Source organism: Scyliorhinus canicula, chromosome 10, assembly GCF_902713615.1.
Source record: "Scyliorhinus canicula chromosome 10, sScyCan1.1, whole genome shotgun sequence".
Classification (NCBI taxonomy): Eukaryota; Metazoa; Chordata; class Chondrichthyes; order Carcharhiniformes; family Scyliorhinidae; genus Scyliorhinus; species Scyliorhinus canicula.
Window position 1 is genome coordinate 57,291,245 of NC_052155.1, and position 18,893 is coordinate 57,310,137.

General features: G+C 41.6%; 1 protein-coding gene across 1 annotated transcript in view; it reads right to left on the minus strand.

Annotated features, from left to right (window-relative positions):
* Nucleotides 1-18,893, minus strand: part of ints8 (integrator complex subunit 8) — a 122,935-nt gene that overhangs the window by 38,672 nt on the left and 65,370 nt on the right. The window contains 7 exon segments of the mRNA XM_038808995.1: nt 4,670-4,871; nt 7,419-7,529; nt 7,627-7,760; nt 10,198-10,373; nt 14,206-14,276; nt 15,741-15,882; nt 18,092-18,192. Of these exon segments, the coding sequence (XP_038664923.1) occupies nt 4,670-4,871; nt 7,419-7,529; nt 7,627-7,760; nt 10,198-10,373; nt 14,206-14,276; nt 15,741-15,882; nt 18,092-18,192 (937 nt within the window).

Consider the following 18,893-nt stretch of genomic DNA (forward strand, 5'->3'; position numbering starts at 1 on the left):
ACAAGGACCAGATGGACTTGACCCTCATTTACTAAAATAAGTAGCTGTGGAGATAGTAAATGCCTTAATTTTAATTCCTCTTGATTCTGGAAAGGTCCCATTAGATTGGAAAATAGTAAATTTAATTCCTCTATTCAGGAAAGGAAGAGCTAGAAAGCAGGTAACTCCAGACCAGTTGACTTAACATCTGTCTTAGAAAAAATGGTACAATCCATTAGTAAGGTGGTTAAAAAGCAAGGCACTTAATGTAAGCAGGTGGAGTCAGCATTATTTTCTGAAATGGAAACCATGGTTTGACTACTTTAGTGAGAAAGTAACAAGTAATGTGGATAAAGGGGAACTTGTAGGTGTGGTGCACTTGGATTTCCAAAAAGGTGTTTGATCAGATACCACATACAAATTAGGAACAGGAATAGGCCACTCAGTCTCAACTCCACATTCCTGCTGATCCCCGATAACCTTTTACCCCCTTCTGGTCCCCGATAATCTTTCACCCCCTTACTTATCAAGAATCTACCTACCTCTGCCTTATAAATATTTAAAAACTCTGCTACTACCGCCTTTTGAGAAAGAGAGTTCCAAAGACTCTCAGAGACAAATTTTCTCCTCATCTCAGTTGCAGCCACATTTGGGAAAGGACCCTTGTTAGGAAGGTAACCAATGAAGATACGTGTTGGTTCGTTTCACCATTATCCACAGAAATGGAGCCAGCACTTCAGAAATTGCCCTAACTTACTAGAGTTGGGGGATGTACTACCCAAGTCCTCAGCCACCATTGCATTATGTGTTAATCCGCAGTTAATCATCAAATACTACTGCCGTCGAGTGATCAATGTCACGTATCAAGACGGTTGAACCAATACCAATTTCACACTCTGCTACAACATAGAACATAGAACAGTACAGCACAGAACAGGCCCTTCGGCCCTCGATGTTGTGCCGAGCTTTGTCCGAAACCAAGATCAAGCTATCCCACTCCCTGTCATTCTGGTGTGCTCCATGTGCCTATCCAATAACCGCTTGAAAGTTCCTAAAGTGTCCGACTCCACTATCACAGCAGGCAGTCCATTCCACACTCTAACCACTCTCTGAGTAAAGAACCTACCTCGGACATCCCTCCTGTATCTCCCACCCCAAAACTTATAGTTATGCCCCCTTGTAACAGCTACATCCACCCGAGGAAATAGTCTCTGAATGTCCACTCTATCTATTCCCCCAAAATCATCTTATTAACCTCTATTAAGGTGCCTCTCATCCTCCTTCGCTCCAATGAGAAAAGCCCTAGCTCCCTCAACCTTTCCTCATAAGACCTGCCCTCCAATCCAGGCAGCATCCTGGTAAACCTCCTTTGCACCCTTTCCAATGCTTCCACATCCTTCCTATAATGAGGGGACTAGAACTGCACACAATATTCCAAATGTGGTCTCACCAGGGTCCTGTACAGTTGCAGCATAACCCCATGGCTCTTAAACTCAAGCCCCCTGTTAATAAACACTAACACACTATAGGCCTTCTTCACGGCTCTATCCACTTGAGTAGCAACCTTCAGAGATCTGTGGTCATGAACCCCAAGATCTCTCTGTTCCTCCACATTCCCTTCGGACTGCGGGAGGAAACCGGAGCACCCGGAGGAAACCCACGCTGATATGGGGAGAACGTGCAAACAACGCACAGACAGTGACCCAGCGGGGAATCGAACCTGGGACCCTGGCGCTGTGAAGCCACAATGCTGTCCACTTGTGCTACCATGCTGCCCCTATTGTGGACTTGTACTTGTGGGAGGAAACCGGAGCACCCGGAGGAAGCCCACGTAGACACAGGGAGAAGGTGCAGACTCTGCAGAGACAGTGACCCAAGCCGGGAATCGAACCGGTGACCCTGGCGCTGTGAAGCAACAGTGCTAAACACTGTGCTACTGTGCCGCCCGTGTGTCGGTATTATCAATGTTCCCAGCAAAGGATTTGGAATACATGCTGCGAACATTCACAGCATAAAGTATTTTCACAAATGATCTTATAGAATCATTTGTTTTTGCTAAGAGCTCAGCTAGATGATGTTATTCAGCTGTCCATGTCAAAGCTGATTTCATCCATTAAGATGAAGGAGAAGATCAGACCTTGCATTGAAGGAACAAAGCAATAGTGTTCTGTAACAAATGTAAATACATTCTGTTGTAAATATAAGCCACAGGTCTTGCATAAAACTGGTTCTGCAGTTTCCTCAGCTATTTTCCCAATATATTTATATTTTATTAAAAAAACAATTGACTGTGTTAAATTTGCATTTAGACCCCAAGCCATTTTAATCATATGAAACCCAATTACTAGTTGTGGTAGATAGATTCAGCTCTCTGCTCCAAAATATTGTGCATGTCTGCATTAACACACTAGGGTTGCTCAAAGGTTGATTCCTGCCATACCTTGCTCCACACTGCAAAACTAATGCTCAACTCAAGTCAAGGGTGTTTACAGTCACCACTCACATGAAAAATTCAAATATTTAAGGAGCTGAAGTTTAAATATTCTTTGAGAATCACAAGCAATAAAAACTTCCACCATTGCTCGTTACACAGCTTACCTTTGTGGTCATGTATAATTGATTGTTCAGACCAAAACGAAATCCAAAATACAATTAGTACAAACATCTGTACTAGATTTTCAAAAATGCTACCTAGCTTATTCAACAAGTACCAATAAAGCATTGAATATAGCTAAACTTTGCATACAATTTCAGAATTCACAGAATTATCTTGAGTGTGTCGGTTAGAATTTAATTCAGAGTTTGAGTGGGTTAGGAAGAGTCAAGAGTATATTTAGTGCAGGGAAAAAGAATGTGTATTGTGATGCAAAGAATTTTTTTTGAATTAAAATCAAAATGTTTTGCAGGTTCAATATATAAATTTTGCAGATGCCAAATTGAATAAAATACGCTGGAAGCTGCAAAGATATTCAGTGTCACTTTCATCTCAACCAAAATGTTAACTACAGTGCAAGCATATAGTGAGTGTGTTCATGTTGATCTTAAACAGCCGGCCAAGTGTTCGGTTTACCTTCTCTTAGCATGGCTGAATGACGTGACGACAATTTACCACCAGGATATGCTGTAAAAGAGAATAAAATGGTGGCCTCATGTGCAAAAACTGACTCAGCTCTTAATGCACAGAGGGAATTTTAAATACAAAAACATACTGTTGTCATTGGTTCTTAATGGTAATAAATCAGAAAAGACGTCTTAAAAATCAGAAAACTAAAGCTGGTGTCAATTGAAATGCACAACTCAGCTGACAGAAAATAATGCACCATAACTTTGAAAATACGACAAACGGGAAAAAAACATAATCCGAGTCACCCATCCGTAGCTCTGTAGGCTCCTCATTTTTTTGTAACCCCCACCAGCCCAAAAGCTCTTCCTTGGACGCTGTCTTGACTAACTTCACGCAACTCTCCTCTCTACCCCGTTTACGACAGTGCCTTCAACTGTTCCAGCTCCATGCTCTCGAACTCTCTCCCTAAATTTAACTGCCGCTCACCTCCCACATCTCTCTAATCTTCCTTAAAATCTGTTTATTTGAACAAGTCTTTCTGACATCTTCTAATTTGGTTCTGTTAATTTTGGATTGTGCCCGGGTGCTTATGAATACTTTCCATTTTAAAGGTGTTGTATAAATGCAAGTTGATGTCCCTGCTGTAGCTATAGTCATTCCAACTCAATATGTCTGATGAGGTTAAGTCAGACCTCAGAACAAGAGAACAGAATTAAACCTTTTTATGAAGACTATTATGATTGTCTGCACCAGTTTCTGCTATCCATTTCAGACCAAACAGAAGCCCACAGACTTCTTTATAATTGTGATCAACTTCATTATGTGATTGATCAACAATGGCCATACTTAATCGGAGACAATAGGTGGGATTCTCCAGTTTCCCAGCCGCATGTTTCTTGGCGGTGTGTCGTTCGATGGTGATGGGATTCTATACTGCTGTTGCTAGTCAATGGGATTTCCTATCAAAGCCACCCTATTGCTGCTGAAAAACCCGTAGACTGGTGTGCACTGCGCCGGGAAAAGTGAATTGCAATGGCCGGAGAATTCCAGCCAATATTACAAAATAAACGTTGTCAACCTAGTTTTATTAAACATTCCGAACAGGTTTCAAAAAGGCACAGATGTACAACAGAGGCAGAATCTTCTAAGTCATAGCATTCTGCACTGCAAATCCAAGTTGAGCAGAAAGATAGGAGAAGGCCCAGGTGACAAGGGAGTAGTAAATTAACTACAATTGCTCGTCAGTTTGCATTATTTTTCCAAAAGAGAGAAATAGCTTTGCATAAGTATGATTTTTGTCCCTCCTCTTCCCTTCTCACTGCTCAACGTGATGAAATGGTGACCTGCTCACAGATTATCATACGTCATTCTTGACATGACCATCAGGAGATCCATAAAATGGCCTTAGGTCAAGATTTCCACAACTGTTCCCCATTTATTGTGACGCACCTAGCCTCAGTTCAGCATTTTGCTTCCACCAGATTACTGATATTTCCAAGTTTCCAAATGATGAACTACTGGTTTGAATCAATACCTCAACGATCCTAAACATAACATGAGCTATCATGCTAATATAAAGTCATTTTTTTATATTTTGAAAAGTCAGTAAATAAAATCCTCCCTTACCTGGTAACCTCATCTCAAGATAGCCTCGAACCCGACTCACAAGGTCAGCTGGTGGACGCTCTCCTGCATTTTCTATGCCCGATTTGTGAGCACTGATATCCAAAAGTAGCATCTCATTCAACATAACTTGGCGAAGCTTTGGGGAAAACTCTGTAACCAGTTCAAGGCAGGAGGAATAGAGCTGCCGTGCATGAGTGAAATCCTGAAAAGGTGGCAATTTAAAATGTTACCTAATTTGTAACCAACACTTCCATCAGAGGCATGGGTTTGCATGGAGGGCATGGGTCCTTTCAGCATCCAGACTAAGGTTCACACCTCCTCGGAGTACACCCAAATACTAAAGTACACCCAAATCTTTCTGGTTTCTGTGGCCATTAGCACCCGGTTTTCCTGGGTTTCTGTGGCTAAGACTCATCTTTCATTCTCACCCCACAGTATAAATATTTCCCACTTTCTGTCTGTTAGCTTTGACCAAGAGTCATCGGACTCAAAACGTTAGCTCTTTTCTCTCCCTACAGATGCTGCCAGACCTGCTGAGATTTTCCAGCATTTTCTCTTTCGTTTCAGATTCCAGCATCCGCAGTAATTTGCTTTTACACCCAAATCTCCCTGAACATCAACACTGATGAGTTTCACACCTTTAAAAAAAATCTGCTTTCCTATTCCTATTACCGGAGTAAATAACTTCTCACATTATATTCCATCTTCCAGAGTTGCCCACTTATTTAACCTGTCTTTACCTCCTTGCAGCCTCTTTCTCGTCTTCACAGCTAAAATTCTCACCTAACTTTGTACCATTAGCAAACATGAAAACATTACTCTTGGTCTCGTTGCCTATTGTTAATATGGATTGTAAATAGCTGAGGGACCTGCACTGATCCTAGCTGCACTTCACTGATTACAGCTTTCCAAGTTGAAAATGCCTCATGTGTCCATACTTTCTATTTGCTGTCAGTTATCCAATCTTCTATCCATAATGATATATCACCACCAACTCCCGAGTCCTCATCTTGCACATAAACTTTCTGTGTGGCACCTCACAAATATATTTGTCAAACGTGATTTCCTTTTTTGTAAAACCATGTTGATTTTGTCTCATCAGATTATGATTTTCTAAGTGCATTGTTGAGTCATTCAGTATTATTCTCACTGTTATCAGGTTAATTTGCCTGTACTCTGTTTTCTTTTCCTTTTTGAACATTTTAAGTTCCAATATTCAGGGACCATTCTAGAATCGAGGGAATTTTGGGAAATCAAGGCGAAGATAACCACTATCTCTTTTAGAACCCAAGATGTAGACCATCAGGTCCTGGGGATTTGTCACTTAAGCTTCTCCAATACATTTTCACTGCTGAGTCCCACATTCTCATTATGCCCTTGGTTACACACTATTCCCGTAATGTCATTTACTTTTTCTACTGTGAAGACAAAAATAACATTTTACAAGTACTTCAAATTCTTCTACAGTCATGTTTCCGAGCAGGTGAGCTACATTGCCCAATGTTCTAAATTATAACACTTCATGGGCAACATATGACAGTACACTTTTCAAACTTGTTTTGTTCCCCTTCCAAATTAAGCACATTGCGAATGAGAATTTAGAGCATTGTTTCATGACTGTACATAATGCATACACCTGGACTTTCAGGTCAGTCAATGCTGCTTTCGCCTCCTTGGGGACTGTTCTCAGGTGCCGGTGGCCAAACCTATGCCAAGGCGGGAAACAGTAGGCAGAGGAAAGGGACTGGAGGGTGGGATGAAGGTGCAGCACCTGGTCGGGGCAGGCATGGCGGGTGGTGATGGGGCACCAGAGTGTGTCTGGGAAAGGGAGGGAGGGATGCAGTGTGCCCGCGAAGGGGGGAACGGAGTGGCACCATAGTGTGCCCGGGAAAGTCGGGGTTGCTGAATATCTATGTATGACAGAAGAGAAGGCAAAATTTGTTCAAGTTTTGTTTGAGCAGGATTTTAATATTTTTTACATTCATTTTTGAGTTTGTGCGCTAACTTTGATTCTTCAGGACATACCGTGAACCGTCAGTGTGTTTACATGTTTGCGACAATATGATTATGTAACTATTTTTGATAAAATGCGATTAGAGATGTTTGCACAGTACGGGTGATGTGCAATAAAAGTAGACAATGGCCAACTAGAAATGAAAAGCAGACAAACCCTTAAGCAACAAGGAAGAAAGAAACTGACTAAGTCAGTAAGCAATTTACATTATTCGATGTAGGCCAAATAGTTTCCTATGCATGAGTGGCTGCACTAGAATTCCACCAAACTGCCTTTCAACCCTGTCAAGACAACTGGAAAAGTAATTTCATGCCCCATTTTTATTTATTGTCTATAGCAGTTATTAAAATGACTATAAAAAATAATAAAAGCAAATTACTGCGGATGCTGGAATCTGAAACCAAAAGAGAAAATGTTGGAAAATCTCAGCAGGTCTGGCAGCATCTATCTGTTAGGAGAGAAAAGAGCTAACATTTTGATTCCAGGTGACGCTTTGTCAAGGTATAAAAATTAATGATCACTAAAAACCCTACCTTTACCCACAATGAAAAATGTGGTAGGATTCTGACAAGCTGCACAAAACGATTAAAAAAAAGTTCAAAGCATTATCAGATCATAAATGCACGCATTGAAGCATTATTCAAAGTGAAAGCACCAAGAAATTTTCGTTTTTCTTGGAGTCACAAAGTAAATGTGTTATTTTAGTGTGCGAAAGCTTTGCAGTTCAAGACTAACCTTAATTATAATGCTATGTAGACCTTTAGCCATCAAGATATAAACCAAATCCCTGGTTAGGTTATCCTTGATGCTAAGAATAATTCCGCCATAAACAGTTGGCACTTCCCACTGAAACAAAAATGATTTTGTACAAATATTACAAGATAATTATTGCAGATCAAAGTTGGTATTTACAATAGTGTAGAACCACTTTGGAATTACTCACCTTGTTGGAAACAGTCCAGAATTGCCGATCAGATGTCATTCCGTGAAGCTCAATCAGAATTTGTCGAATTCTCCCTGGGTCAACTGTTAAAATGAGCTGATGTTCCAGTTGACCAATATTCACACTGGCTGACGCTAGTAAATATAATTATGTGCAAAGTCAACTCCCTCAAATCGTAAGTTTAAATGCACATGCTTTAAAGACACAGCTTGTACCATAATGGTTTTATAACAATATATTTAAATAGAGAAGATTTGAAAATGATTTAAGTAAGCAATTTGATCCCTATGGCTCTCCACCAACTTCCTCGTTTCTCCTGTGTCCACACTGGTTAAAAGTAAATGCTCCCAATTCATTTACAGCGTCATGCTTAAAATCTCAACTGGCCTTTGACCTTTCATCAACAGAACACTTCACTTGTTACAGGTGTGTTCAGCCACATCCTCACTTCCACTCCTGTAAGACCAAGGAATGCAGACTTGACACATAAAACGCACAACTGATTTAACATCCACCCCCAGATCTGGTTGGATCATTTAAAGCACTATTGTGTCCCTCTCTCGTCTCCGATATCATCCTTGAATGCAAAGATAACCCCAGGGTTATTTTTGCTCCTGCATATAGTTTTCTTAAACACTCCCTAAAAAGTAACAACTGTTATTTATAAAGCATTAGCACTGTTACTTCACAACTCCAGGATTCTAGGTTCAATTCCCGGCTTGGGTCACTGTTTGTGCGGAGTCTGCACGTTCTCCCCATGTCTGCGTGGGTTTCCCCCAGGTGCTCTGCTTTCCTCCCACAGTCCAAAGATGTGTAGGTTAGGTGGATTGGCCATGTTAAATTGTCCTTAGTGTCCAAAAAAAGTTAGATGGGGTTACGGTGCTAGGATGGACTTAGGTAGGGTGCTCTTTCCATGGGCCAGTGCAGACTCGATGGGCCAAATGACCTCCTTCTACACTGTAGAATCTATGATTCTATGAACATAATGCAATTATAAATGAATTGGTGGATAGCCTTTTCCCAGAACAGGTACAGGGAAGGCAGGGTTTGGGAGTGGAAGGGGAATATGAGTGGAAGCGATACAGGGAAGCAGAAGATGTCCTCCTGATCGATACATTGGGACTAGACAATGGGATTAGTAAAACCCCATTAGATGGCAAGGTCAAAAAGGCGGCCATGATTACTGGTTAGATAGCTTAGATCCCCTACATTGATGTTACTTACTTTGATACGGAGGTTTTGTGGTGCAGTGGTAGCATCTCTACGTCTGAACCGGAAGCTCCGGGTTCAAGTCCACTACCAGTATTTGTTGGCCACGGTAGGAGCATTCATAACACGATTCAATGGGTTATTACTATTATTACCCGAAAGGAAAAGCAGTATGCATGTAATTATATGCTTTAAAAAACGTATTTTGATAACCATAAAGCCTAAATGAAGAACACCTAATGTTTAAATATTGGTTCAGCAATGAAGAATCTTTATCAGATTCTGTGCTGGGTGAACCATTATATAATCAATAATCCATTTGGTACCAATCAGATAATTTTCTTTCTCACTACTTTTCTCCCAACAACTCATTATGCATGAAACTTTATTGGTACTTTAGCAAATATTCAATAACAACTTAGTTGGATGAACAACTGAATCTATTTATTAAGTTAGCATTACTACTAGAAGCAATTAGGAGAACGGGATGGAAGTAAAAGTTGACAATGCAATTTCAATTTATTTTAAGCACCTAGAGGAAGTTTTTTCCCCTAAATTTAGAGCACCCAATTTTTTTTCAAATTAAGGGGCAATTTAGCATGGCCAATCTACCTACCCTGCACATCTTTTTGGGCTGCGGGGTGAGATCCATGCAGACAAGGGGAGAATGTGCAAACTCCACACAGACAGTGCACCAAGGCTGGGATCAAACCTGGGTCCTCAGCGCCGTGAGGCAGCAGTGCAAACCACTGCGCCAACGTGCTGCCAACCTAGAGAAAGTTTTCAAGCAAAACAAACCCATTTATTTCAGTTGATAAAGGCCTGCTGTGCATGATATTGAGCCATAGCAAACAGGAAGGTCTACGGTTCACTCTATACTTTGTGTCTGTCTTTTTATTAGCACTCCATCTATTTTCACCAGCTTGAGGTCAGCTGAATGAAAAATCAGCCAACAGGATTGGAAAGTCAGAGTTATTGTATTTGGAAAAGGACACATTTAAGCTCAGATGTAAAGTCTTCCTTCACACAGAACAACAAAAGAATAGGGACAGGGGATTTGCATAGATGAAAATCCATAGAATCCCTACAGTGCAGCGGGCATTCAGCCCATCGAGTCTGTACTGACACTCCAAAAGAACACTCCACCTACCTAGGTCCACTCTCCCACCCTATCCCTGTAACCCCGCACATTGCTCACGGCTAATCCACTTAACCTGCACAGCAAAGAGCTGTCAGCACTTGAGAAAATATCCTTACATACAGAATACATATACAACTATGTTAATGGATTAAAAAGTCAAAAATATTTTAGTAACTATTGATATATTTATAGATTTGCTGCAGGTTCTGTAGCAGACTCACCGGGTATATCATAGAAAACAGTCAACGGTTTGGTTGAAAGATTAACACGGGGCGATCGCTTTCTCATTTGATCAAGCAGTAGTTTCCGTTCTTCATCCTTCAAGAGTCTCATGCACATATCATGCGAGGAAATCATGAAAACAAACTGAGGGTCATCCAAACTTTGGCACAAAATTCTGCAGAAACATTAACAAAAGCTAATGAAATGAAGGTGTCAACATTTGTATCATATTTGGTGCCAAAAGCCATTTTAAGTAATGACCCAGATGTCTCTTGGCAATGTCTAATAATCAAATACTTATTGCACGGCAAAGTTGAAATGAAATGAAATGAAAATCGCTTATTGTCACGAGTAGGCTTCAATGAAGTTACTGTGAAAAGCCCCTAGTCGCCACATTCCGGCGCCTGTTCGGGGAGGCTGGTACGGGAATTGAACCGTGCTGCTGGCCTGCCTTGGTCTGCTTTCAAAGCCTGCGATTTAGCCGTGTGCTAAACCAGCCCCAGAGAAGTTCAAGCCCATCCAAAAGTTCAATATTGCTCCCATATCAACACTCTTCGGAGAAAGGATTAGTACAATAAATAGTGCAAAAAGCCTCAATTTCAATACTGTATGATTACAGGAAGGGAAGGGGAGCACAGACCATGCTTGTACATTTCCCTGGATGCTTAGAACTTAAAACACTAACAGTTTGAAATTAAAACAAGGATGCACACAAATCCACACAAGCTTTAGCCAATTCAACCCAGCAATTGCTGCTTGTGTATTATGAAATATTCAGAATGATCAAACTGCCCCATGTTTCAGTATATCACATGTTTGAGACCAGCAGAGATAAATCTCAACATGGTATAAGAGACACACAGCTTATTTTAACTTACCTAAACCGAGTTGCTGCCCAAAATGGATTTTCACAGAATGCACATCATTAAGAAAAAAAATCCGAGATAGCATGGTATCAAGGAACACCAACATGTGGGGAGTTGCAAGTTTTTATCCTGCTCTGATTCAGGGGGCTCCCAATTGAAGCTGCATTCATGAGAATATCTAGGCAGAAAAAGAACTGCTCCAGTGGATTTGAGAAACAAAAGTCTCAAAACTGGTCATCAGAGTGTCCTGTGCTGCCGTTGAAATTTAGCCTTATAGCTACTTTGGAATAGATTGTCTGTATGTACCACACAGGTACACCAAGACATGTAAAGGAATAAAAATACCTTTAAAAAAATTATTGATTAAAACTTGAAGTAGAATGGGTTTTTTTGCTCAGTCACAGATGTAGGTGCTACTGGTTAGGCCAGCGCTTATCACCGAATAGAGAAGTTGCTGGTGAGCTGGCAACCCAGCTCAAGAGCAAGAAAACAGCTCTACAGATGGCTGAAGGTGGAGGTCAAGCAAAAAACCCGCAGCCTAACTAACAGATGGTGGGCGGAGAGAGGGCAGGAGATCCAGTAGTAGGCTAACATCCATGACGCCCAGACCACCTAGTGTCCAAGCACCCAGGATCCCACCCGACTACTGGCCAAGAATAGAATGGCGGTCATGCCTGCTGGAAGGAGCACTTCAAAGATCTCCTTAACAGAGACTATCTTTAATGCCAAGTGTCCTTTTATCCATCCCACAGCATTCTACCCTCCACCATCTCAGCACAACCCTAATCTGGCACAAGGTTCTCTGAAACTAAAGAACAAGGCACCTGGAGCAGATAGAATTCACGCCGAAGCATTAAAAAATGATGGAGAAGCAATATTGGAGTGAATACATTACCTTATTTCCCTTAATTGGAAGGCGAACATGACAGGAAATCTCAGAGATGCCGTGATTGTGACCAGCTTCACAAAAGGTGACAAGTCTAACTGTAATAACTCCAAAAAACCTTCCGGGCTATCAGTCACTTGAAGGTTGTCACAAGAGTCCTCCTTAATCGCCTTCTCCCAGTGGCTGACGAGCTCCTCCCAGAGTCCCAATGTGGATTCCGCCCACCAAGGGTCACAAAAGGCATGACCTTCATCGCGTGACAACTACAAGACTGCAGGGTACAGCACCAACCCGTATAACTTGGCCTTCTTTCACTTCACAAAGACTTTTGATACCATCAACAACAAGGAATTATGGCGCATCCTCCTCCATTGTAGGAGCTCCAAAACTTTGTCATCTTCCTCCACTGTTCGACGATGACATACAAGTTGTGACCCTAACCAGCGGATCCACCACAGACCCAATTCAAATTCGAACTGGGGTGAAGCAAGGCTGTGTCATCACACCAATGCTCTTCTTGATCTTCCTTGTTACAATATTTCATTTCTTCTTCACTAGCTCCTGGCTGGAATGGAGTTAAAGTACAGCACAAATGGGAATTTGTTCAGCCTCTGCCACCTGCAGGCCAGATCCAAGGTCGTCCCATCCTCGTCATTGAACTGCAGTATGTAGATGATGCTTGCATCTGCACAAACTCAGAGGCCGAGCTCCAAGCCATCATCAACACCTTCACCGAGAAAGTATGGGCTATACACTAAATGTCCATAAAAGGTCCTCTACGAACCTGCCCCCACCACACAACACAGGTCCCCTTGCACCCCAAGTTAGCAAAATCCACGACGAGGCCTTGGACGATGTGGACCACTTTCCATATTGGGAGCCTATCAACAAGGGCACGCATCAACAACAAGGTCAACATCGCCTTCAGTGAGCCAGCACAGCCTTCAGTCACCTGAGGAAAAGAGTGTTTGAAGAGCAAGACCATAAACTGGCGTCACGCTCACAAACTACAGAGCAGTAGTGATACCCACCCTCCTATATGGCTCAGAGATGTAGACTATGTACAGCAGGCATCTCAAAGCCCTGGAAAAGTACCACCAACGATGCCTTCACAAGATGCTGATACTTGGAGCTTCGACATAGCAAGTGAAACCCTGGAAGGCAGAGAAAACACTTCAAGGACATCCTCACAGCCTCCTTGAAAAAGTGCAACATCCCCACTGCCACCTGGGAATTCCTGGCCCGAGACCACCCCGAGTTTCATCACTGAGAGCAAGCTGAACACAAACACCGACAGCAAAATGAACTGATGGCAAGTCAGGCACCCCCACCAACACACACCTCCAACCACTGTCTGCACCACCTGTAAGACCATACGCTGCAGAAAAGGATGTCCCGAAGAGTAGTACATTGGCGAGACCATGCAGACGCTGCGACAATGCCAGACAGGAATGTTCCCTTCCAGTCGGGGAACACTTCTGCAGTCAAGGGCATTCAGCCTCTGATCTTCGGGTAAGCGTTCTCCAAGGCAGCCTTCAGCACGTGAGACAACGCAGAATTGCCGAGCAGAAACGTATAGCCAAGTACGGCCTCAACCGGGACCTTGGATTCATGTCGCATTACATTCAGCCCCCACCATCTGGCCTGGGCTTGTGAAATCCTATCAACTGTCCTGGCTTGAGACAATTCACACCTCTTTAACCTGTGATTACCCCTCTCTCTGGATCTGTAAAGACTTAGTTACCTGCAAAGGATCGCATTAAAAGTATCGTCTTACATCTTTGACTTTGTCTATATATAGATATGGAACCTACCTCTTCATTCACCTAAGGAAGGAGATGTACTCCAAAAGCTAGGGATTCAAAACAAATCTGTTGGACTTTAACCTGGTGTTGTAAGGCTTCTTACTGTGCCCAACTTGTGACAGAGACTGTAGGTCTGGCATTGACTGCTCAGTCACCCGAGAACTCAGGTGTGGAAGCAAGTCATCCTCGGCTCAGAGGGACTGCCCAAGAAGACGATGACGATTGGCACTAACTTTTTAATCCAGAATTATTTAATTAGCTGAATTTAAATTCCCCAACTGCTGTGGTTGAATTTGTGTTTCCAATCATTAGTTAAAGTGTCTGGATTACTGGCCTAGCAATAGAACTGTTGCACCCGCATATCCCCCGATATTCAATTTGTTTGGCTCAGGAAGATAGAAATTAGATAAATCAAACATAGACAAGTACTTTTTTTAAAAGTATATTTACTTTAAGAAAGCAGCCATCTTCTTTTTGGAATCTTCAGGAGCTTGATCCAGGTTTAATGACCGTGCACATACCTAAGATATTAAACGTTATAATCTCACAAAGATATTTTTTACATGATAACAAAATACAATTTTATACATTAGTCTTGGGCAGTAATTTTATACATTTAATTAGATTAATTCAGAGTAATTATTTAGTTGTGCTTCATGCTTTACATGTGGGTACATCTGTGTTAAACTTATTATTTCCTAAAGAATTCTATTGGTATCTTTCAATCAAATTCCAACAGTCTTTATCTTACACACTGTCTTGACCACATCCCAAGATTGGAATTAACCATTTAAGGATTGGAAAACGTGTTATAGGTTTCTGCCTCCTTATGCAATTGTAGCTACTGGAAGGATAATTTTAAGATGGTTAATACCATCCTTTGTCTAGGATCATAGCAACAGGGCAAGAATAAGATCGAACATGACTTTAATATTTCATAGGAAAATAGATGTCAATTTTTAGGCTTACACATGAAGGATGAACACTTGGGTGAAGTATGAAAGAGTGGCTTGTACTTGAGCAAGGAGAACTGGTTAAAAAAAACCGCTTAATCGAACTAGAACTGAAGTCATCAAGATGTGAGGCTCACGCATTGTTATTTGACTTGTTCTCAATTTTCAGAATAGATACAGAAAGAGGAGACTTGATAAGGTGTTCAAAATCATGAACGTTTTGGACACTGGTTCCAGAGGCAAAAAAAAACTGGCAACTAGACGACACAGATTCCAAGGTGATTGGCAAAAGAACCGAAGGTGACAGAGTTACATTTCTTTAAGAACACGAGCATTATGATCTGGAATGCACTGCCTGAAGGGTCGATGAAAACGGATTTGACGGGAACATTCAAAAGGGAACTGGATAAATACTTGAACAGAAAGCTTTATAGGACAATCTGAAAAAGTAGATGAATGGGACTGACTCATTTGCTCTTCCAAAGATTCAGCGCAGCTACAATGGACTGAGAGAAATGTAAAAGCACAGGAGGCCCATGTTTCCAGGACTAAAATGATCATTCCAAATCTCAGGAAAAACAATATTCAATTACCCAAGGGATCTCCAGACAGTGACCCAAGCTGGGAATCAAACCTGGGTCCCTGGCGCTGTGAAGCAACAGTGCTACATTATGAATTCTCCCTCAGTGCACCCAACCAAGCACCGGAGTGTGGCAACTCGGGGATTTTCACAGTAACTTCAATGCAGTGTTAATGTAAGCCTACTTGTGACACTAATAAAGATTATTAATTCTTTGAAGGTGGGCAATATATGAACCTGTTCTAAACTGCAGCCTGTCATAGATTTACGAGTAACATCGGCTAGTTGTGTCACGAGGAAAATGACTCACAAAATAGGGTGGTCGGAGGAGCGGGGAAAGAAATAGATTCAAAATTGCCAAGTAATAACTAAATGTTAACTATTATTAACCGATGAAATCTATATTTTGCCAGCTGATCTAAAGTTTCAACAGCATTCACTTGAGAACTTACCTCCAGTAGGAAATCAATTCTCTCTTTGGTAGGTTTCAGCAGCAGTTGGTGGAATCTTACTCCAATTACCTGCTGTTCCAGGACATTCCGAACAGTGTTGCATGAACAGACTTTAAAACAAACTTCTTCTAAACTTCTATCCCTGTGACCAATGGGAAATAAGTTGACATCAGTCATATATTTTATTGTCTAACTGAATTTACAAACATCGGTAGAATATTACGAGTTAGTTTTTCACTCAAGTGGTTCAGAAATTACTGAATACAAAACTGTAAGAGCCTGGAACATGGTCTCAAACATATATTTTTTTAACAATAATCTCCCATGATGTGTTTATGAATAAAGATTTGGAAAAGAATTGCCAAGCCTTACAGCTCTCTGTTCCACCCAGGCAAGGTTCAGCATGCAAGATCAATGGCTATCAGGGTAAATGGCCTGTCTGAATTTTTGGCTGACAGCTGAGTTTTGGCACCTTCTGCCTCATAATAGAATCGGGTCAAATGAGATCAAGTACTGTCTGAGGTTGGTATCCGTCTGAAAGTGGGGTCAGATTAAGCAGGACCGACAGCTCAGGCCAGTTATAGAGATTGAGAAGTCTGGACTTTGGAGAGGTTGGAGATTAAGGTGAGGCAGAGCTGAAAATTTAAGGGATCAGACTTGGGTATGAGAGAGAGAAAAAAATGATGCAGAATGCTAAAAAGGAGAACTGAATATGAAAGCTGAAAAATGAAAAAATGACATCCTCGTGACTCTGATCTGTGCATACCATGTGACAAGCATGGGCCAAACATTAGGGATTTAATATAATAGTAGGCAGAACATTACACTGATATACAATATTGCAAATATTGACACAAGATCTTTAATACTGAACTATATGCTCCCCGTAATTTGTACAGTACTGACATTAAAAGAAAAAGTCTAATTCTTCCCATAATTGTTTGTCTGCAATTCTTTGCTTCCCTCTTATTTGCAGTTTGTATTCTGCTGTTTAGAATCTCTCTACCTTTTCATCTTTATATATGCTTCACACATACTTTATGTTGTAGCAGCAGTATGTAACATCTACAAGATGCACTGCAGGAATTCATCAAGGCTCCTTAGCACCTTCAAGCCCACAACCACCTAGAGACGGCCAAGTGCCGCAGATACATGGGAACACCTCCACCTGGAAGCTCGCACACACGCATAAGTGGGTCAAATCAAATCCAGAGTCCAACAAAGATTACAGAACAACAGCTAGCTGGTGTAGTCACCACATGGAATAAAAGGGCTTAGAGGGGCAGATGACCAAGATCGCTCAGCGACTACCAAAAGACCTTGATGCCAAGATTACCAATTTCCAGCAATTCAGTATTTTGTGGCAAAAACACAAGTACCCATCATGTCACATCGGCAATTTGAATGAAACCATCTATGAAGTTCAATATATGCTGCAAAGTTTGAAAAACCATTCCAGTGAAATCCACAGGACATGTTCACTAGTCTGTATGATTGACCAAATTAAATTAATGCCTATGATAATTTTCAAATGTAAAATCATGCATCAAGTCAAGTTCCTTGCAGGAGTTATCTTGCATGTCCATGACAACTGGTGGATGGATGAGGATGGAGTGACGTTGTGGATCGATGTGCGGAAAAGACATCTCAATCACCTACGCAAAGAACACAACTTATTAGTGTGGGCATGTACAGAGCGGCACGGCAGCACAGTGATTAGCACTGTTGCCTCACAGCTTCAGGGTCCCAAGTTTGATTCCCGGCTTGGATCAGTGTGTGTGTGTGTGTGTGTGTGTGTGTGTGTGTGTGTGTGTGGAGTCTGCACGCTCTCCCCGTGTCTGCGTGGGTTTCCCCCGGGTGCTCCGGTTTCCTCCCACAAGTGTCGAAAGAAGTGCTGTAAGGTGAATTGGATATTCTGAATTCTCCCTCTGTGTACCCGACAAGGTGCCGGAATGAGGCGATCAGGGGCTTTTCAGAGTAACTTCACTGCAGTCACCAAGCCCATGTTTTATACCCAGCATATAAATTGACTGTTGTTTTGGAAGGATTTTGAGGTTTCAAAAGATTGACTAATACATTGCGTTCTAGGGTAGTCTAAATTGGTAGCCTTTCTGAGACAGGGCTCGAGGGCTTTGCTTGACGTTGGGTAAGTACCATAACTTGCCTGAACATTTGATAGCAGCACTGGGAGAAAATGGGCATTCAATTTCCCAGCACTAATGCATGCTTATCAACATAAAAGACAAGTTGACTCTTTCACTCCTGTCTTCTCCACTGTCCACACAACTAATTGCTATTGTAAAACCCAACATTAGTAACCTTTCCAAATACCGACCACACAGATTTCTTACCCATTTTGAGCCATTTGGTAAAGCTCCCTCAGAACAGAATGCCTGAAGTGTGACAGCAAGCTTAAGGTTCTGTTATCTTCAAGAAAAATATCAATCAATCCCTGTAAAAGTTGAAGAAGAATGATTCAGCATATACCACTCACTGTTCAGTACATTACACCTGTATAATTCACAAAATAATTTGTATTCTCCCCAGCTTCAGTCATTATTGCTTTAGAAATTGGTTTGAGTGGAGCAAGAAACAAAAACCTGGGAAAACAACCAGCGTTAAGGAAGGAAAAATTACAAAAATATATTAGTGAACCCATAAGAAAAAACTTAAAAACCAAATGATTCCCAGCTCATAAAGGTGGAGTGTAAGAAACGATTTTGGGCAGCTTCCGTACAATACATGGGGATGAGCCACAAAAAAACCCAAAAAGGGACATTAATTAGACAATTCATAGGACAGATGAGACTGGAAACAGAAAAATCTTGACATGGTTGATGTTTCTCTAATAATCGATTAGGGCACATTGCTAGGCAGAACAAAGCTTTATCTTGCAAGCAATCACGCTATTTTAAATACAAATATGCTTGACACAGAGGTTTAAATTTTGAAAGTGCCCTAAATTCTCAACATTAACACTTTTCATTTGAGCAGCACGGTGGCGCAGTGGTTAGCACTGCTGCCTCACGCACCGAGATCCCGGGTTCGATCCCGGTTCTGGGTCACTGTCATGTGGAGTTTGCACATTCTCACCATGTTTGCGTGGCATTTGCCCCCACAACCTAAAAATGTGCAGGGTAGGTGGATTGGCCA